We start from the raw sequence: 22,199 nt of genomic DNA, 5'->3' as shown, positions 1-22,199 counted from the left end.
GGAGAAGGGCGGTATAAAAATTTAATAAATAAATAAAATAAATAAATAAATAAATATAGCTACCCTTCAAAAAGACCTTGATCATCTAGCCGCTTGGTCTAAAACTTGGCAACTCCAGATATCAACCAGCAAATGCTCAGTCTTACATTTTGGAAAAAAGAGCCTAAACACTAAGTACAAGCTTGATGGACATTACCTTACAGATGACCCCCACCCTGTTAAAGACCTTGGAGTTTTCATATCAAATGATCTAAGTGCCAAAGCCCACTGCAACTACATCGCAAAAAAGGCTTTAAGAGTTGTAAACCTAATCTTGCATAGCTTCTTCTCCAAAAACACTACACTAATAACCAGAGCATATAAAACATTTGCTAGACCAATTCTTGAATACAGCTCACCTGTCTGGAACCCATACCACATTTCTGACATCAATACAATCAAACATGTCCAGAAATATTTTACAAGAAGAGTTCTCCACTCCTCTGAATACAACAAAATACCTTATGCCACCAGACTTGAAATCCTGGGTTTAGAAAATTTAGAACTCCGCCGCCTTCGACATGACCTGAGTTTAACTCATAGAATCATCTATTACAATGTCCTTCCTGTCGAAGACTACTTCAGCTTCAATTGCAACAATACACGAGCACACAATAGATTTAAGCTTAATGTTAACCGCTCCAATCTTGATTGCAGAAAATATGACTTCAGTAACAGAGTTGTTAACACTTGGAATGCACTACCTGACTCTGTGGTCTCTTCCCAAAATCCCCAAAACTTCAAACAAAAACTGTCTACCATTGACCTCACCCCATTTCTAAGCGGTCTGTAAGGGGCGTGCATAAGAACACAAGCGTGCCTACCGTTCCTGTCCTATTGTTTCCTATCGTTATATCCAATTAATATAGTTATTACATACTCATACTTATATATATGCTTATATATTGTATAGTTATTTCATGCTTATGCTTATGTATACTGTGTGACAAAATAAAAAAATAAAAAATAAAAAAAATATGACCGGGGATGATTGAGAATCGCCATAGGCTTTTGTCGAATCTCTTCTTAAAAACCTCCAGTGATGGAGCATCCACAACTTCTGTAGGCAAGTCGTTCCACTGGTTAATTGTACTCAATGACAGGTAATTGCTGCTTATTTCTAGATTGTATCTCTCCTTAATTATTATTATTATTAACAACAACAACAACAACAACAAAAACAGAGTTGGAAGGGACCTTGGAGGCCTTCTAGTCCAACCCCCTGCCCACGCAGGAAATCCTACACTATTTCAGACAAATGGTTATCCAACATTTTCTTAAAAACTTCCAGTGTTGGAGCATTCACAACTTCTGGAGGCAAGTTGTTCCACTGATTAATTGTTCTAACTGTCAGGAAATTTCTCCTTAATTCTAAGTTGCTTCTTTCCTTGATTAGTTTCCACCCATTGCTTCTTGTCCTGCCTTCAGGTGCTTTGGAGAATAGTTTGACTCCCTCTTCTTTGGGGCAGCCCCTGAGATATTGGAAGACTGCTATCATGTCTCCCCTACTCCTTCTTTTCATTAAACTAGACATACCCAGTTCCTGCAACCGTTCTTCATATGTTTTAGCCTTCGGATGCGTCATCATCTTTGTTGCTCTTCTCTGCACTCTTTCCAGAGTCTCTGTACTCTGCACTCTTTCCAGAGTCTCAATAACTTTCTTATATTCAAAACTGAATGCTGTATTCCAAGTGTGGCCTTACCAAGGCATTATAAACTGGTATTAGCACTTCCTGTGATCTTGATTCTATCCCTCTGTTTATGCAGCCTAGGACTGCATTGGCTTGTTTGGTGGCTGCAGCCCTATGCAATATTAAACATAATAATTTATTAACTGTAAATGCCATCTGACTCCCAGGGACTCTGAGCAATTTACAAATTATTAAAATTACATTTCAAAACAAGGAGACAACACGAAACCCATACAAAAGGAACAAAGCCCCTCCTTGAGTGGCTCAGACTGCTAAGACAGTCTGTTATTAACAGCAGCTGCTTGCAATTACTGCAGGTTCTAGTCCCACCAAGGCCCAAGGTTGACTCAGCCTTCCATCCTTTATAAGGTAGGTAAAATTAGGACCCAGATTGTTGGGGGCAATAAGTTGACTTTGTATATAATATACAAATGGATGAAGACTATTGCTTGACATAGTGTAAGCCGCCCTGAGTCTTCGGAGAAGGGCGGGATATAAATGCAAATTAAAAAAAAAAGATGGCAGGGAAAAGAAACCTATTGTAGACAGAAACAAAGAAGAGAAGAAAGAGGGACTTTTAACACGTTTATAGCCTTTTGAAATCCCAGTGAGGATGGGTGCTTAACGTTTGAAAAGAATGGTATTACTGTCCCTTTATATGAAAAGGAAAAGTTTAAAACAATGTGAATGTTAAAAACTACAGGGATATTCTCAAGTTAAAGGGAAAAACTGCTTGGAGAAACTTTGAGACAGGACAACGTCTGGAAAGGAAGGTAAAAAAAACAATGTGACTTAGGATGTGAAAATCAGGTTTTTACTCTTTTGCAAGTTACTGGAAAATGTATAAAAGGAGAAAGATGTTTGATTTGCAGAAAGCGTATGATAAAGTGAGTTAAACTTGAACCGTGGGATTTTACCGCAAATATGAAGTGGGAAATCCCAAAGGTGCTTTTTTAAAGAAGCAACTGGACTTTCTGGTTTTCTTTGAAGACTTCTTTCTTCAAAGACTTCTTTCTTTCACTTTTCATCCAAGAAGGTTCCTTCAGCACCTTTGGGACAACCGTGATCTGGATGACTGAGAATCTCCATAGACATATGAAGTGGAAAGTTGGTTGCTGTATGGGACAGGTGCAGGATAGACAGACAGTCCTGGGTTTATGACCATTTGTTTAATGACTTTTGAAGTTATGAATGACCTCCGCAAATGCTACTTCACAACCCGATTTTGAAATTACAATGGTCACGCACAAATCCCCAGTCATGTCATCACATTTTGGATGGCAACCAGTTCATTTTAACGGCCATTTGCAGCATCCTGTGGTTATGAGACTATGATTTGCAATGTTTGTTTGTTTGTTGCAAGTTTCTGATGTTTACTTCTGGTTTTTGGCCATTAAAACATCCATTGGGTAAAATGGATTTTCTTAATGACCACAGCATTTGTTTAAGAACTCTTTGCTTAACAAGGTCTGCAAAAAACCGTCAAACCATCGGTTCTGGTCACATAATACCTCAACTTAGAAGGTATGTAATGACTTTGTCTCAAAGGTGCTTTTTCAGGAGGCAACTGGACTTTTTATTTTATTTATTTATTTATATATTTATTTGTCAAACACAACAATATATATAAGTATAAGTATGAAATAACCATAGGAATTGGATACAACCAAAGGGAACAATAGGACAGGAATGGTAGGCACTTTTGTGCTCTTATGTACGCCCCTTATAGTCCTCTTAGGAATGGGGTGAGGTCAATAGTAGACGGTTTTTGGTTAAAGCTTTGGGGATTTTGGGAAGAGACCACAGAGTCAGGTAGTGCATTCCAAGTATTAACAACTCTGTTACTGAAGTCATATTTTCTGCAATCAAGATTGGAGCGGTTCACATTAAGTTTAAATATATTGTGTGCTCGTGTATTGTTGCAATTGAAGCTGAAGTAGTCTTCGACAGCAAGGACATTGTAACAGATGATTCGATGAGGTCATGCCGAAGGCGGCGGAGTTCTTGTTTTTTCTTTTGAAGACGTTTCGCTTCTCCTCCAAGAAGCTTCTTCAGCTCTGACAGAAGAGGGGGAATGGAAGAAGCTTCTTGGAGGAGAAGCAAAATGTCTTCAAAAGAAAAAAACGAGGAAGTCCAGTTGCCTCCTGAAAAAGCACCTTTGGGACAATCGTGACCTGGATGACTGAGAATCTCCATAGATATATGAAATGGAAAGTTGGTTGCTGCTATGGGACAGGTGCAGGATAGACAGACAGTCCTGGGTTTATAACAATTTGTTTAATGACTTTCGAAGTTATGAATGACCTCCGCAAATGCTACTTCACAACCTGATTTTGAAATTACAATGGTCATGCACAAATCCCCAGTCATGTCATCACATTTTGGATGGCAACCAGTTCACTTTAACGGCCATTTGCAGCATCCTGTGGTTATGAGACTATGATTTGCAATGTTTGTCTGTTTGTTGCAAGTTTCTGATGTTTACTTCTGGTTTTTGGCCATTAAAACATCCCATTGGGTAAAATGGATTTCCTTAATGACCACAGCATTTGTTTAAGAACTCTTTGCTTAACAAGGTCTGCAAAAAACCGTCAAACCATCGGTTCTGGTCACATAATACCTCAACTTAGGAGGTATGTAATGACTTTGTCTCAAAGGTGCTTTTTCAGGAGGCAACTGGACTTTTTATTTTATTTATTTATTTATATATTTATTTGTCAAACACAACAATATATATAAGTATAAGCATGAAATAACCATAGGAATTGGATACAACCAAAGGGAACATTAGGACAGGAACGGTAGGCACGCTGGTGCTCTTATGCACGCCCCTTTCCTCCCCACTCCTGGGGGAAGGATACTGCAAAATCTCCATTCCCTCCCCACTCCTTGGAGAAGATTCCTGGGGGAAGGATATTGCAAAATCTCCATTCCCTCCCCACTCCTGGGGGAAGGATATTGCAAAATCCCCATTCCCTCCCCACTCCTGGGGGAAGGATATTGCAAAATCCCATTCCTCCCACTCCTGGGGAAGGATATTGCAAAATCCCATTCCTCCCACTCCTGGGAGAAGGATATTGCAAAATCTCCATTCCCTCCCCACTCCTGGGGGAAGGATATTGCAAAATCTCCATTCCCTCCCCACTCCTGGGAGAAGGATATTGCAAACTCTCCATTCCCTCCCTACTCCTGGGGGAAGAATATTGCAAAATCTCCATTCCCACCTCACTCTGGGGCCAGCCAGAGATGGTATTTGCCGGTTCTCCAAACTACTCAAAATTTCCGCTACTGGTTCTCCAGAACCTGTCAGAACCTGCTGGATTTCACCCCTGGTTCAGCCATATAATGCCTCTTCTTACAATTGCAATGACATACGACCATAATTCCAGGTTCGATTACAGTCGTAAATTGAGGAATATCTTTATGAGAGTACGTGGAATGCCTAATGGGTACAGGTAGTCCTCAACTTACAACAGCTCATTCAGTGACGTTTGGAAGTTACAACGGCACTGAAAAAAGTGACTAATGACCATTTTTCACACTTACGACCATTGAAGCATCCCCATAATCACGTAATCAAAATTCAGATACTTGGCAATGGACTCATATTTACGACAATGGCAGTGTCCTGGGGTCATGTGATCCCCTTTTGCAACCTTCTGACAAGCAAAGTCAATGGGGAAGCCCAGATTCTTACTAATTTAACTAATGTAAGGATTCACTTAACAACTGTGGCAAGAAAGGCTGTAAAATGGGGCAAAACTCATTTAACAACTGTCTCGCTTAGTGACATAAATTTTCGGCTCATCAGTGGTCGTAGGTTGAGGGTTACGTGTAGTTCAGCATTGAGCAGAGTGATAAAGACGTATGATGTTCCCTTAATTATTTGATACCCTTGTGACTAAATATAAAAAGATTGTGTATGGTGATAGCAGAGGTGTGTTGGCAGAAGACTTAAATCTAGATGTGGTTTTTATCAGACAATGCCATGCTGTTGGCTGGCCCAAGGACCTACAATCTACAATAAATGATAGACAGTATGATGCAACGAAGAGGAAAGATCGTAAAACGAACGTAGCAAAGTCCAAGGCAGTTGGTGTTTTGCAGGAAGAACGGTGTGAATGACTCCAAGTTATACACAAATTGCAAAAATAATAATAATAATAATAATACCCAAGATAAAGTTAAGTAAATAAATAAGTAAGCGCAAGGATCGGTTGCCACTTTTTTCAGCCCTGTCATAACTTTGAACCGTCACTAAACGAATGGTCATAAGTTGAGGACTACCTGCGAATGGAATTCTTTTGGTGGTAGAGCAGACAGATTCAGGAAAGGGAATTACTACTGTAAGCAGAAGATAGAGAACCACCACACAGACATGGGAGGGTTGCAAGAGTCTTGGATTAGGGAGGGGCTGGGCTAAATGACCTCTAGATCCTGCCACAGATCCAATCAGAGCCAAGCAGAACTGACTTCGACAACTGTATGGAAATCCAAGTCTTTTTCCCCCACTAATAAATGCATCCAGTTTTGGTTGCCATGATGTAAAAAAGATGTTGAGACTCTAGAAAGAATGCAGAGAAGAGCAACAAAGAGGATTAAGGGACTGGAGCCTAACTCATATAAAGAACAGTGGCTTTGCTGGCTGAGGAACTCTGGGAGTTGAAGTCCACAAGTCTTAAAAGAGCCAAGTTTGCAGACCCCTGGTATAAAGTATCTCAGGATATTCTGAAGCTCTTTGCAGGAAAAAAGGAAAGAAAAGGAGGAAGACAAACTCAGGGACAGTATTTCTGTGCGGTGTTTGGCCACGCTTCCTTTCCTCCTTCCCAGCCCGCCTGTTTTCCTTTTACCAGGAAGCCATGAATCATTGTTTGTATTTTTAATCCAACATTCTCATCCCATATTGCCAAGATTCCCATAGGTTCATTCCTGTCTCGTATTCTAAGAGTCCGGGCTGACAATGAAGATCTTAAAGTGACAGGTAAGTTCAGCCTTTTAGAATTCACCGTCAACCGTAAAGGAATTTAGAAATAAATTTATGAAGCTATAAAGAAACTATTAGACCATTTTGAAAGACAACTGGACTTTCTTGGGTTTTTTTGTCCCTTTGAAAACATTTCACTTCTCATCCAAGAAGCTTCCACAGTTCATACTAACGGGTGGGGAATGCTCAGTTAGAACGGAAGAAGCTTCTTGGGTGAGAAGTGAAACGACTTCAAGGAAAAAACAAAGTCCAGTTGTCTTTTGAAAGTGCAAGGCCAGAAAGTGGGAGACTGGGAGTTGTAGCGCCACCTTATCCAGCATGGCTGGCTCAGGAATTCCGGGAATTGAAGTCCACAGATCGTAAAGTTGCCATAGTTGAAATGCCTCTCCTGGGGCATTCCAACTCAACATTTCAATCCATGAAAGTCAATATAATTATTATTTTTTTTACCCTTTTTCTACAAACTGGCACAGCCATCCAATCAATCATAACTACTTTACATATCTTGCAAAATCACAAGCCGTGCTGCCTTTCGATGGAACTTCCAGCTTCAGGTAAAGTATACCTTTTAATCAGGGGTGAAATGCTCCCGGTTCGATCCGGATCACCCGATCCGGTAGCTATCTTGGCTGGTGGTTCGGAGAACCCGTAGCAATCACGGCAGCTGCCTGGCTGTCCTTACTTTCTGGTTTCAACTAGGAAGTAATGTGTTTTGTACCCTCTGCGCATGCGCAGAAAGGTTTTGTGCATGCACGAGCGTGCACTTCCGAACCGGTAAGGATGGTAAATAGATTTCGCCCCTGCTTTTAATCCCAGATGCTGGGATTCCTTGCCTCATTGATAACACTGAAAAACATCTTGATGTCTTGACTGTTTTCCTTCAAGGGACGCCATAGAAGGATGCACAATGCTCTCAGGTGACTTCCTTTCCCCTTCACAACAACACTGTGAGGTAGGACGTTGTAAACCCTAGCGTGACTGAGCCCAAGGAGAGTCAGAGAACGTGACAACATTAGGAACCTTCTTCCTCTGACTCTCCTTGAATCTAGTTGTGCTCCCAAATCCTGTATCGTATGGTCCAGAATGAAAATATAAAACATTTGCTAGACCAATTCTAGAATACAGCTCGCCTGTCTGGAACCCACACCTCATTTCGGACATTAATACAATTGAGCGTGTCCAGAAATATTTTACAAGAAAAATTCTCCACTCCTCTGAATACAACAAAATACCTTATGCCACCAGACTTGAAATCCTGGTTTAGAAAATTTAGAACTCCGCCGCCTTCGGCATGACCTGAGTTTAACTCATAGAATCATCTATTACAATGTCCTTCCTGTCAAAGACTACTTCAGCTTCAATCGCAACAATACACGTGCACACAATAGATTTAAGCTTAATGTGAACCGCTCCAATCTTGATTGCAGAAAATATGACTTCAGTAACAGAGTTGTTAATGCCTGGAATGCACTACCAGACTCTGTGGCCTCTTCCCAAAATCCCAAAAGTTTTAACCAAAAACTATCCACTATTGACCTCACCCCATTCCTAAGAGGTCTGTAAGGGGCGTGCATAAGAGCACCAGCGTGCCTATCATTCCTGTCCTAATGTTCCCTTTGGTTGTATCCAATTCATATGGTTATTTCATGCTTATACTTATATATATGATTATATATCGTATAGTTATTTCTTGCTTATGCTTATATATACTGTTGTGACAAATAAATAAATAAATAAAAAATAAAATGGCTCTCGCAGATCAATGCACCTTTGGCCTGCCCGCTTGGGACGTGATGCACGGAAAAGAGAATTCTTTGCTAGGAATTCTCTGGGCCCCCTTGGCAACCTCTGGGGAATCTTGCCACCCAGCAGGAGAGGTTATTAATAAATGACTTAATGTTGACAATTTCTCCTTAACAGCCTGGTTAAATTAACAGCAACATAACCACTTAACACTTCGATGCCAGTAGCAAAATGGTACCAAGTTGTTATTTGCAAATCCAGAGGGGAAATTATTATTCTCCTGGGTCTGCAAGCCTCTTGGGGGGGAGGAGGAGGAGGGGGGAGGAGGAGGAGGAGGAAGAGGAGGAGGAAGGGACAAAAATGGAAGATGAAGGGGAAAGAAGGGGGAAGAGAAAGAGCAGTGATGGATTCAAACAACCGGTTCTCTGCCCTAAAGACCAGCTGGGTGGGCGTGGCCAGAGTGGGTGTGGCCAGGGGACTTGACAGGCAGCACTCAGCAACCTGCACCGCCCCTGGGAGCAAACATGGGCTGTGGGGGGGGACGTGCCACCCTCCCCTGTGCCCCATTTTGGGCCTAGTAGGCCTCCCTGCAACCTCCTGGGAGCAAAAACGAACTGGGGGGGCACTGCATCCTCCCCGTGCTCCGTTTTGGGCCTAGGAGGCCTCCGTGCACTTACCTGGGACCCAAAATGGGGCACTTGGGGACTCCTGGAAGGGGCGGGGAGGGGAAGGGCCACCCAGCTATTTAACTACCGGTTTGCCCGAACCGGAGTGAACCAGCTGAATCGCACCATTGGGAAAGAGGAAGGAGAAGGGACTGAGAAGGAAGAACAAGGAAAAGGAATGAAGGAAGAAGAGACGGAGAAAGAAGAAAAGGGGATGGAATGGAGAAAGAAGAAAAGGGATAGAGAGGAAAGAGAAGGGAAAGAGAAGGAAGAAGACAAAGACAGCAGATGAAGAAAGGAAAGGGGAAGAAATGTACAAGGAAGAAGAGAAAGAAGGAATAGAAAAAGAGAAGGGAAAGAGGAAGGAGAAGGGATGGAGAAGAAAGGGAAGAGAAGGAGAAGGAATAGAGAAGAAGGTAGAAGGGGAACAAATGTAGAAGGAAGATGAGAAAGAGAAGAAATAGAAAAAGAGAAGGGAAAGAGGAAGGAGGAGTGATGGAGAGGAAAGAAAAAGAGGAGGAGGAGGAGAAGGGGGTTGGCAAAAGATTTTTTTAAAAATTTATTTACATTTATATCCCGCCCTTCTCCGAAGACTCAGAGCGGCTTACAGTGTGTAAGGCAATAGTCTCATTCTATTTGTATATTTACAAAGTCAACTTATTGCCCCCCCCAACAATCTGGGTCCTCATTTTACCTACCTTATAAAGGATGGAAGGCTGAGTCAACCTTGGACCTGGTGGGACTAGAACCTGCAGTAATTGCAGGCAGCTGTGTTTTAATAACAGGCTTCATAACAGCCTGAGTCACACCGCGGCCCTATAAAGAGAAACAGGAAGGAGAAATCTAAGGGGATAGGCAAGAAAGGAAAAAGACTTTTTACCTGCCTTCTAATAAGGGAGGTGTCTCATCTTATCCAGTTCTTCCTACAGCTCACCTGGATAAAGCCAAAAGATTTCGGACGCCATTTGCTTCTCAACAGCCAAAGAAATTCCCCTTTGCCAACCTAAACTGAAACGGTTGTGGTCCGTCAGCAGCCTGCGGAGCTGGCAACAGAGTCAGATAGCGATGAGGCTGAGGTGAGGCCAGGGACATCGGGGAGTGAGGTGCGGACTCCAGAGCCTCCAGAGACTGATAGTAGTGAGGCAGAGGAACAGGAGGAGCCTGTTCCTAATGCACACATGAGAAGAGCTGCCAGAAGGCAAGAGCAGCTCAAGCAGAGAGGACAACTCGGGAGTAGGGCCAAGAGATGATTGGCCCTTCCCATAAGGCTTAAAACAGACCACCAATGGTGTTTGGGCTTTGCCAGAAACAACGTTGTAGCTGCGTCTTCTGCTTCGTATACATCTTTGTTTTTGTGGCTTCTGGACGTTTGCCAGGAAGGGCCTTTGGCAGTTTGCCTAATTGGACCAAGGTTTGTGAGATAACTGAGGAATTTGTGTTGGGAGGCATTCGTTTTACTCTGAGTTGAACGATGCTGGGAATGAAGTAATTCCCAGCTGTTCGAATAAAGTTTGTTTTTCCACGGATTAAGTTTATTACTACCTACTTGGGCCTGGGTCACAACAGAAACACCCTCCACCACCTCTCCCAGAGGAATACAGGTAGTCCTCAACTTACAATCACAACTGAACCTTAAATGTATGTTGCTAAAAGTTCAGAGAAGAGCAACCAAGAGGATCAAAGGCTTGGAGACTAAAACATATGAAGAACGGTTGCGAGATTTGGGTTTGACTAGTCTAGAGAAAAGAAGAAGAACTAGGAATGATAAGATAGCCGTCTTCCAGTATTTGAGGGGCTGCCATAAAGAAGAAGGGGTCACATTTTCTCCAAAACACCGGAGGGCAGGACAAGAAACAATGGATGGAAACTAATCAAGGAGCCTCCAGAAATTGTGGGCACTCCATTACTGGAGATTTTTAAGAAGAGGCTATATAGTCACTGTTGTGAGATTCTATAGGTTCTCCTGCTTTGAGCAGGGGGCTGGACTAGAAGACCTCTAAGGTCCCTTCCAGCTCATTCCTTTCTATTCTACTTAACAACCGTTCATTTAGTGACTGTTCAAAGTTACAACAGCACTGAAAAAAGTGACAAGTTTCTCACACTTACGGCCATGATCACGCGATCAAAATTCAGTCACTTAGCAATGGTCTCATATTTATGACGGTTGCAGTGTCCCCAGGGTCATGTGATCCCCTTTTGCGACCTTCTGACAAGCGAAATCAATTCATTGATTCATTTAACAGCCGTGTTAACTTAATTAACTGCAGTGGTTCACTTCACCGCAGTGGCAAGGGACAAAAATTCACTTGACAAGTGATACCCACTTAGCAACTGAAATTTGGGCCTCCATTGTGGTTGTAAGTTGAGGACTACCTGTAAAACATTTGGGGTACCATCTCCACGGAGAGAGAGGCCTTGAGCTGTATTCCCCCCAAAAAAAGAGATCCATCAAGGAGGAAGAAAGAAAGGGTGCCAGGAGGAAAACAAACCGTGATTTAATTTACATTTGACACAGAAAGGAAATGAACAGCAAGGCGGCTAATTGCCCGTATATCTAATAGTTCTCTGCTATTAAAATGAGAATTCAGTGGCAGCCAGTTGTGAATTACAGCCTTCGGTTCTCTGAACTGCCTCAGGCGCAGTGTGTTTTATTATATTGTAGATTTCATTTTCCGCAGCTTTTGTTTTTTAATTGCATACATCGCTCTGAGTCGTGTACCGAGGGAAGGACTACATAAATTGAATAAGCAAACAAACAAATATCCAAGCAACCCCTGAGGCTGGAGTCAAGGTTTCTGGGGGCTACGTTAAGGCCTAAAATAAAAGGGCTTTTTCCTACATTTTCTAGAATTTCTTCCTTACTTAAAATAACATTGATTAAAGAAGGGTGGGGGGTTAATATCACCAAATGTGGAGAAGCTCCAAAATTTATTTAAAAAAAAAAACTTTGAGAAGAAATACACTTAGTCCTCAGCTTACGACCATAATTGAGTCCAAAATTTATGTTGTTAAGTGAGACATTTGTTAAGTGAGCTTTGCCCCATTTTACGACCTTTCTTGCCTCAGTTGTTAAGTGAATCTCAGCAGTTGATAAGTTAGTAACCCGGTTGTTAAGTGAATCTGGCTTCCCCATTGACTTTGTTTGTGAGAAGGTCGTAAAAGGGGATCACATAGCCACCGGGACACTGCGACTGTCATAACTATGAATCAGTTGATCTTGGGACATCCCTTGGTATGCCCAAGTGGGAGCTCCTTTCCTTTCCTCATGAAGTTGCCCATTGAAGTGGTATCTATTTATCTACTTGCGGTCACCTGCTGTTGGACGGCAGGAGCTGGAGCATGTGATGGGAACTCACTCCATCCTGCGCCAGCAATGGGTCTTGAACATGAGCCTGCTAATCGTCAGCCCAGCCTTCTAACCATGTGAGCCACTGAGCTCCTACTAAATTGCATGTCAAATTAACAACTATGGGGAAAGAACAATAAAATCGGGCATGAATCACTTAACATCCCCCTTGCTTAGCAACAGCAAATCTGGTTCCAATTGTGGTCGTAAGGCGAGGGCTACCTTTATTTTATTTTATTATTTGATTGAATTTTATTTTTTTTAAAAATATATATAAGGCCACCCACCTTAAGCAACCCTTGGAGGCTCACAACAACAATGAAACCAATCACCATTTAAAAAAATCATAAAACAATAAAACAAATTTAGCAATTGAACCACTTTGGAAAATCGATCCAATTGGATTCCGATTCTCAGATCCAACAGCTGAATCTGTTTCCATGCAGATTTCTGTATCTAAGCAGGTGCTGAAGTATTCCAATAATTTCCATGGCATCAGGTTTGATTCGATGCTTCCTTTCGATTTTCCAGTTTGATTTCAAACTGATTTGAAAATTCAAGTTAACAGAAGAGAATAACACAAGTTGGAAGGGACCTTAGAGGTCTTCTAGTCCAACCCCCTGCTCAGGCAGGAAACCCTATACCATTTCCGAAAAATGGTTGTCCAATTGCTTCTTAAAAACTTCCAGTGTTGGAGCATTCACAACTTCTGGAGGCAAGTCGTTCCACTGATTACCGGTAAATGTGAATCAGAATCTGAAATATTCAAAAAAATGTTTTTTCCAAATTTGGCAACTTTGAGACCTGTGGATTTCAAGTCCCAGAATTCCCCAGTCAGAATTCTGGGAATTGAAGTCCACCCGCCTAAAAGTTGTCAAGTTTGAAAAAAGACTGTTTCAAAGGCTCTCTGTCTGTTGTCACTTCTTAAAAGCCTCCATTTAAAAGGACATTCGGCACAAGACCATCGGCACAATCAGCTACTCTGCCCTGAAAACATTTTAACCTCACCTTGTTAAAGTTTAAAAGCACACAAAGACATACGTGCACAAACATAAACAGGGAGAAAATTTTATATTGACTTCTGGCTCAAATAGCCCTCAAACACGGTGCAGTTCAACAAACGACAACCGCTCAGTTGCTTAAAGCCCACAAATCTTTTACCAGTTTGTAAATTTATAAATACCCTGATACTCCAAGTATGTTTTTAACAAAAGCAAAATCTACAATTGTCTCAAAGTTTTACATTTAGGAAGGAAACATGAAAGGTCTAAGTACAGATAAGGCGAGACCTGGCTCAAAAATAGTGACGGTGAGAGGAATCTTGGAGTCCTAGTGGACAATCACTTAAACATGAGTCAGCAGTGTGCAGCAGCTGCCAAAAAAGCCAATACAATCCTTGGCTGTATAAACCAAGGCATAGAATCAAGATCACGTGAAGTATTAGTATCACTTTATAAAACCCTGCTAAGACCAGACCTGGAAAACTGCAACCGATTCTGGTCACCCATACTACAAAAAAGTTGTTGAGACTTTGGAAAAAGTTCAGAGAAGAGCAACTAAGAGGATCAAAGGCCTGGAGACTAAAACATATGAAGAACGGCTGCAGGATTTGGGTTTGGCTAACCTAAAAAAAAGAAGAATTAGGGGGTGACATGGATAGCAGTATTCCAGTATTTGAAGGGCTGCCACAAAGACGAGGGGGTTAAAATTATTCTCCAAAGCACCAGAGGGTAGGACAAGAAAGAATGGATGGAAACTAATCAAGGAGAGAAGCAACTTGGAATTAAGGAGAAACTTCCTAACGGTGAGGACAATCAACCAATGGAATAGCTTGCCTTCAGAAACCAGGGGTGCTCCATCACTGGAGACTTTCAAAGAGAGACTGGACATTCACTTGTCCCAAATGCTATAGGTCAGTGATGGAAAACCTATGGCATGCATGCCAGAGGTGGTGTTGTGTCTGCGCCCCCCGAGCCGGCCCTGCTGCCAGAAAGTGACTTGGAAAGTGAGGGGGAAGGGTCGTCAGGACTTACCTCTGGAGCACTGGCTTCCCTGGCTCAGCTCCAGGAGCCAGAGGCAAGCCAGGTGGAAGAGATAACGAGGCCTCCGTCCCCTGACTCTTTCCACCCCCAGGCTACACCTCCAGATCCGGCTGATGGCAATCAGGCCTGGCTGGACCCTAGATTTCGTAGGCAGGAGAGGCGGAAACAACAGAAGCAGGGGTGGGGCAGGCCTAGGAAGTGCTGAGTCATGGAGCCACACCCCACAGGATATAAAGGCAGCGAGAGCTACTGTGTCTCTTTGTAGCAGGTAAATTAACTACTGAACCAAGAGCTGAAGTACTGTTGGACTTATCGGCGTTGAGGGAGATAACAGAGACACTTGGCAGACGCTCGCTCTTTTGCTGCCAGAGCTGATAGCGCCAGCTAATTAAGCCATCACTTGGACGGAGGCGAGGGGGGACAGAACAGGTGGCATGCAGAACACTCTTGGTGGGCATGCGCACCGTTGCCAGCTGCTCTTCTGGAGTTTGTTCTCATTTTATGTAAACAGCGAGCAAACCCCACTCCCTTCTAGCACTGATGATGTTACCTAAATCGGTAATGAAACGTCTGCAAGAAAACAACCAAGCTCAGAGAGCACCAAGGCCCCTAAAGTCCAACCCTGAGCTACAAATATTCTCTTCCCTTGTACATATCACAAAATATGGGTTTGATCTGTTATAGAAATTGCCATCAGGAAATTATGAAGTCATACCAGGGCATATATACAGGTAGTCAGTAACAGTAATGTAACAGTGTTGGAAGGGACCGCGGAGGTCATCTAGTCCAGCCCCCTGCTCACGCGGGAGACCTTGACGTATGACCACAATAGAGCCCCCAAATGTCTGTTGCTAAGCAAGACAGCCGTTAAGTGAATTTTGTCCCATTTTATGACCTGTCTTGCCAACAATTGCTAAACGAATCACAGCAGTTGTTCAGTTAGTGAATCTTTCCCATTATCAAAATTTCACAAAAGGGGGATCGCATGACCCAGGACCGTGCACACCGTCATAAATATGAGTCAGTTGCCAAACCTCTGAATTTTGATCACGTGACCACGGGGCTGCTGTGTGCCAGGGGTCCTAAGTGTGAAAAATGGCCGTAAGTCGCTTTTTTCGGTGCTTCGAATAGTCACTACTGCTAAACGAACAGTTGTAAGTCAAGGACTACCTGTCATCGGATAAAATTTGCAGGAGGAGAACTGGGAGCTCCCAACTGGAGACAGATATAACCAATCCAGCACATAATTTCTCCAAGATCCTGTGCCGATATCCCTGATTGCTTTAATTTTGCATTGCTTTTCTTTGAAAAGTATTAAGATGGCGGGATTAGAAAATAAGACGAAATGCAAAAAGACAACAGATGTACGGTTGGTCCTTGGCTGATAACAGTTCATTTAGCGACCGTTCAAAGTTACAACGGCACTGAAAAAAAAGCAACATGACCGTTTTTCACACTTACGGCCTTTGCAGCATCCCCATGGTCATGTGATCAGAATTCAGATGCTTGGCAAGTGGTTCATACTTACGGTTGCAGTTTCCCAGGGTCACGTGATCCCCTTTTGCAACCTCCTGTCAACCAAAGTCAAAAAGGAAGCCAGATTCACTTAACAACCGTGTTACAACAACCATGGGCCTCTGTGGCTCAGACTGCTAATGCAGTCCGTTATTAACAGCAGCTGCCTGCAATTACTGCAGGTTCTAGTCCCACCAGTCCCAAGGTTGACTCAGCCTTCCATCCTTTATAAGGTAGGTAAAATGAGGACCCAGATTGTTGGGGGGGCAATAAGTTGACTTTGTATATAAATATACAAATAGAATGAAGACTATTGCTAACATAGTGTAAGCCGCCCTGAGTCTTCGGAGAAGGGCGGGATATAAATGCAAATTAAAAAAAAAAAACTAACTTAACAATTGCAGTGATTCACTTAACAACTGTGGCAAGAAAAGACGTAAAATGGGGCGTAAAACTCACTTAACAAATGTCTCACTGGTTAACAACAGAAATTTTGGGCTCAATTGCGGTCGTAGATTGAGGACTACCTTTATAATAACTAAAGCCACTAAACAGTGGTTAATATTAACCCCAATGCCCGAAACAAGCCATATTCACATCCCAGGACTCCAAACTTGATTGGTTCATTTTAACTAAAGTTAAACCGGAAAGACCACAAACTGTAAAGCAAAGCAGCATCTGTATTTCCTCATGGAATTTGAGAGTCAGTTGGATTGTAGCAACACAGACAGTGCAGGAAATAATTAAATAGATGCAAATCAAAATCGGGATGGGATGAGATGAGATGAGAAGTTGGAATTGGAAAAGGAGCCAGATCTAGTCTTGTCCAATGCCCAAGGCGGCACCAGAAGACAAATAAGCTCCAAGCCACAAGATTACGAAGGCTGATTCATAACTTAGATCCTGGCCGCTTGAAGACGGGTGGACTTCAACTCCCAATGTTCGTCAGAGAGTCTGCTTTAAATTGGTTAGACTTCAGCTCCCAGAATTCTCCATCCAGCAAGAGAAGAAAAAAAAGAGTTGGAAGGGACCTTGGAGGCCTTCTAGTCCAACCCCCTGTTCAGGCAGGAAACCCTATATACCATTTCAGACAAATGGTTGTACAATCTCTTCTTTAAAACTTCCAATGTTGGAGAATTCACAACTTCTGGAGGCAAGTAGTTCCACAGATTAGTTGTTCTAACTGTCAGGAACTTTATCCTTAGTTCTAGGTTGCTTCTCTCCTTGATGGGTTTCCATCCATTGCTTCTTGTCCTATCCTCAGGTGCTTTGGAGAATAGCTTGACTCGCTCTTCTTTGTGGCAACCCCTGAGATATTGGAAGACTGCTATCATGTCCCCTGGTCCTTCTTTTCATTAAACTAGGCATACCGAGTTCCTGCAACCGTTCTTCATATGTTTTAGCCTCCAGTCCCCTAATCATCTTTGTTGCTCTTCTCTGCACTCTTTCTAGAGTCTCAACATCTGGATGCAATATTCCAAGTGTGGCCTTACCAAGGCATTATAAAGTGGTATTAACACTTCACGAGATCTTGATTCTATCCCTCCGCTAATGCACACTGCTGGCTCATATTTAAGTGGTTGCCCACTAGGACTCCAAGATCCCTCTCACAGTTACTACTATTGAGCGAGGTACCACATATCCGGTACCTGTGCATTTTGTTTTGTTTTTTTGCCTAAATGTAGAACCTTACTTTTTTCACTGTTGAATTTCATTTTGTTAGATAGCGCTCAATGTTCAAGTCTGTCAAGATCTTTCTGTAACTTGAGCCTATCTTCTGGAGTGTTGGCTATTCCTGCCAGCTTGATGTCATCTGCAAATTTGATGAGTTCCCCATCTATCCCCTTGTCCAAGTCATTGATGAAGATGTTGAAGAGTACTGGGCCTAAAACAGAGCCTTGGGGTACTCCACTGCATACTTCCCTCCATGTCAATGTAGTTCCATTGAGGATTACACGTTGAGTGCAGTTGGTCAGCCGGTTACGAATCCATCTGGTGGTGATGCTGTCCAACCCACATTTTTCTATCTTGAAAGCATGCTAGCTAGGGAATTCTGGGAATTCAAGTCCACACATCTTCAAGCAGCCAGGGTTGAGAAACACTGGCTTAGGTCAAAACCAAAAAAATGATCTAAATCAAGAAGAGATCACTGAAAAATGATGATGATGGTGATGGTGAAGAAGAAGAGAAGGAGGGATTTAACGGAAAGGTAAGAAGCCAAAAGTCCTCCAGACCGCTCAAGAGACAAAAACGCAAGACTTAAGTCAACTAAGCAAATCCAATAAGATTCTACTTCATCTGATCTCTTTGCAATAAATTTGGGAACGACTTTCTCTTATTTATCAGAAGTAATTATCAATTATTCAACAATAGATTGGCAGATTATCATCATTATGATCATCATGATCATCTCGCATTGGAGTTGTCTCTGCCATCCACGCTGTGCCGTCACATTGCTTCTTGCTTGGAAAGCTACATACCTACTGCGCCAAATGGGGTTAGGTTTTATTTATTTATTGGTTAGATGTTTATCTTGTCTTTTATTATTTTTAGAAATGACTCAAGGCGGGAACATACCTAGTACTCCTTCCTCTTCCCATTTTCCTTACAACAACAATCTTGGGAGGTGAGTTGGGCTGAGAGAGAGGCCAAAGTCACCTAAGTCACCCAGCCAGTTTTTCAAGCCTAAAGCCGAATTAGAACTCACCATCTCTTGCCTTTCATGCCTATGGCGGGACTAGAACTCACCATCTCCTGGTGATTGGCCTAAAGTCAGCCAGCTGCCTTTCATGCCTATGGCGGGACTAGAACTCATCATCTCCTGGTGAATGGACCAAAGTCACCCAGTTGGCTTTCATGCCTAAGGTAGAACTAGAACTTACCATCTCCTGGTGATTGGTCCAAAGTCACCCAGCTGGCTTTCATGCCTAAGGTGGGACTAGAACTCACTATCACCTGGTGATTGGCCCAAAGTCACCCAGCTGCCTTTCATGCCTATGGTGGGACTAGAACTCACCATCTCCTGGTGATTGGTCCAAAGACAGCCAGCTGAGGTGGGACTAGAACTCACTATCACCTGGTGATTGGCCCAAAGTCACCCAGCTGCCTTTCATGCCTAAGGCGAGACTAGAACTCACAGTCTCCTAGCCAGGCGCCTTAACCACTAGACCAAACTGCCTCTCCAAAACATCGGAAAGATGCCAGGATACCCATCAAATAGAAGAGCCGGGTCTGTCCAGCAGAAAATCCTACGCTCCAAATTTCTCCTTTTTGGTTCTCTTAATTATTCCGGTAGAGGTAGAGAAATTGTTGTTGACCTTGGTATTTCCCACAAAAGCATTCAGACATTTGAAGAACTACAACGGGGAGGTGTGTGTGGGGGGGGTGGAGAAACCTTCCTAAGGTGTCACTTTGGTTTTGGCAAAGCAGTATCACCTGCACAGTCGGCTAGGGGAGAAAAAGCAAGTGTCATGCTTTGATCAGCAAGAATTCTTTAGAAATGGCAAGGCTTGTGGGGGGAACTTGTCAGCCAGGAGATGATACACCCGTGTATATATATAATCTGACAGCACAAAGGGACGGAAATAAAGGCTTTGGTGGGTCTCTGGCACTTGCCAGATGAAACCCCCTCCCCACAAAAAAAAAAAAAACCAACCCAAATCCCCAGTCTCCTCTTTCCCTTTCCTTCTGGAATTATTACCAAAGACAATGGTCTTTTTAAAAGTACTCTACAAAGAGAAAATAAAAGGGTGGGGGGGGGTCACTGTTCCCCATATTTCTAAATTCACCCTCCCTCCAACAAAGGAAAAAGGGGGGCAGCCCCCTTGCGAACAATGGGGCTGTTTCCTTCTATTTAACTCGCCCACACACACACCCCCATTCACATGCTCCAGATTTCCCCTGACCCTGGAAAGGGGGGGGGGTTTCAGGTAACAGGCCATACTTGCCCTCTCCTGTCCCTCGCCCACCCATGGGGGGAAGGGGGCACCTAGATTTCTCCAGTCAGTAATATCCTTCTCCTCCCTTCTCGGGGCCCTATAGGCACCCCAAACCTTCCCCTACTATCCCAAGTATCCCTCCTCCGAAGCTCTGTCTGCAGAAGACAGGGCCAGGACGGCTCAGAGAAAGCGAGCCTTGGGCTGGCGGGGGTGGGGTGGGGGGGTGGGGGGCAGGTTGTTGGGGGAGGAAGGCAGAAGTCTCCCTTGAAGCCTTAGCTTAGCGCCTTCTCCTAGTGGAAAAGAGGAAGAAGACCACCTCCCCCCCTGAACCCCCCCAAAAAGAAGGATCCACCCTCTTTTTCTGTGGTTTTTTTTGTTGTTGTTGTTATTTCTCTGTCCGTTTCACCCATGGTCCTTCCTCCCCCCCACACACACCTCCCTCCATGGCTCCGTTCATTCATTCCTTCGCTCATTCAGTCTCTGACATTCCTTTCTTCGCCAATCCCCTTATCTTCCTCCCCCGCACATTTCCTTCCTTCCTTCCTTCCCTTACCTCTTCCTTCCGCCCTCCTCTTCTCCCCTCCCTCTTCCTTCCTCCCCTTACCTCTTCCTCCTTCCTCCCTTCTTTCTCTCCCCTCCTCTTTCCCGTCTTCTTTACCCTTCCTTCCTTCCCCTTACCTCTTCCTCCCTTCCTCCCTCCCTTCTCTCCCCTCCCTCTCTTCCTTCCTTCCCCCTACCTCTTCCTCCCTCTCTCCCTCCCTTCTCTCCCCTCCCTCTCTGCCTTCCTTCCTTCCCACTCTCTCTGTCTTCTTTCCTTCCACCCTCTTCCTTCCTCCCTCCCTCCCGTCTCTTCCCTTCCTCTTCCTCTTCTTCTTCACCCTTCCTTCCCTCCTTCCTTCTCTTCCTCTTCTTCTTTATCCTCCTTCCTTCCTCCCTCCCTCCCTGCCTTCTCTTCCGTTCCTCTTCTTCTTTATCCTCTTTCCTTCCTTCCTCCTCCTCCTCTTCCTCCTCTTCCTCTTCTTCTTTACCCTTCCTTCTTTCCTTCTTTCCTTCCCTCCTTCCTCCTCTTCCTCTTCTTCTTTATCCTTCCTTTCTTCGCTCGTTCCTTCTCTTCTTCTTCTTCTTTATCCTCCTCCCTTCCCTTCCCTTCCCTCCCTCCTTCCCTTCCAGCCTACCTCGATCTTGTCCACGCTCCGGGCGCAGCCCACCACTTTCAGCCCGTGCTGCACCAGCGCCCGAGCCACGGCCGCTCCGATGCCCACCGAGGCGCCCGTGACCAGCGCCACCCGGTTCTTCCAGCGCTCCATGACCCTCCGCCCGAGCCGCGCTCCGGCTGCCGGCGCCTGCCTGTCCGCCCGCCCGCCTGCCTCCAAACGCCGCCGCTTCCTCCTCCTTGCCTCCCCGAAGCGCTGGAGCCCGTCCGGCCGAAGCTTCTCCTGGAGGAGGAGGAGGAGGAGGCGAGGAGGCGGAGGAACCGATCGGCGCACTCGCCTCCTTCTCCAAGGGCAACCTCGCCCTTCGGCTGGCCAGCGAAGCCGGCGGGAGGCGGGGAAGCGCCGCGGCCCCCTCCCCGGGCAGGGTTGAAAGTTCCCCTTGCGTTGGGCCGGCGGGTGGGGCCGCCTCCTCCTCCTCCTCCTCCTCCCGCCCGGGGAGCAGCGCCAGGCAACGGCGGAGGATTCCACGCGTGGGAAGGGGGCAACAACGATCGGGGCAGCCCCGGGGCTCCTAGCCGAGGGCCTCCGACCTCCCCCGGGCAGAGCTGCATTTCTGCCATGCTGGTGCCTTTCCCTTCTCTGCAGCCCGGGAATGAGTGAACCAGAGAAAGAGATTTTAGGGGACTGCACTGGAAGACTAAAACATACCAAGAACGGTTGCAGGAACTGGGTATGTCTAGTTTAATGAAAAGAAGGATTAGGGGAGACATGATAGCCGTCTTCCGATATCTCAGGGGTTGCCACAAAGAAGAGGGAGTCAAGCTATTCTCCAAAGCACCTGAGGGTAGAACAAGAAGCAACGGGTGGAAACTGATCAAAGAGAGAAGCAATTTAGAACTAAGGAGGAATTCCATGACAGTTAGAACAATCAATCAGCGGAATGACTTGCCTTCATAAGTTGTGAATGCTCCAACACTGGAGTTTTGTTTTTGTTTTTAAGAAGAGATTGGACAACCTTTAGAATGGAGAAGAGAAAAGAAGAGAAGAGAAGAGAGAACAGAATAGAATAGAATAGAATAGAA

At 44.3% G+C, this 22,199-nt stretch overlaps 1 protein-coding gene across 2 annotated transcripts in view; it reads right to left on the bottom strand.

The window, feature by feature from the left end:
• The window catches only part of DHRS11 (dehydrogenase/reductase 11), a 55,150-nt gene extending 33,646 nt beyond the window's left edge, over window positions 1-21,504 (bottom strand). The window contains exon 1 of one of the 2 annotated variants that reach the window (XM_058164160.1): window positions 21,139-21,504. In XM_058164160.1, the coding sequence (XP_058020143.1) occupies window positions 21,139-21,270 (132 nt within the window). In that variant the 5' untranslated portion in view covers window positions 21,271-21,504. The remainder of the gene's footprint in view (window positions 1-21,138) is intronic. The other variant, XM_058164159.1, reaches the window with a different exon arrangement.
• Between the last annotated feature and the right edge of the window lie 695 nt (window positions 21,505-22,199).

This window comes from Ahaetulla prasina, chromosome 1 (genome assembly GCF_028640845.1).
Source record: "Ahaetulla prasina isolate Xishuangbanna chromosome 1, ASM2864084v1, whole genome shotgun sequence".
Lineage (NCBI taxonomy): Eukaryota > Metazoa > Chordata > Lepidosauria > Squamata > Colubridae > Ahaetulla > Ahaetulla prasina.
Note: the sequence above shows the minus strand (reverse complement) of the source record. Positions and strands in the feature narration are given on the sequence as shown.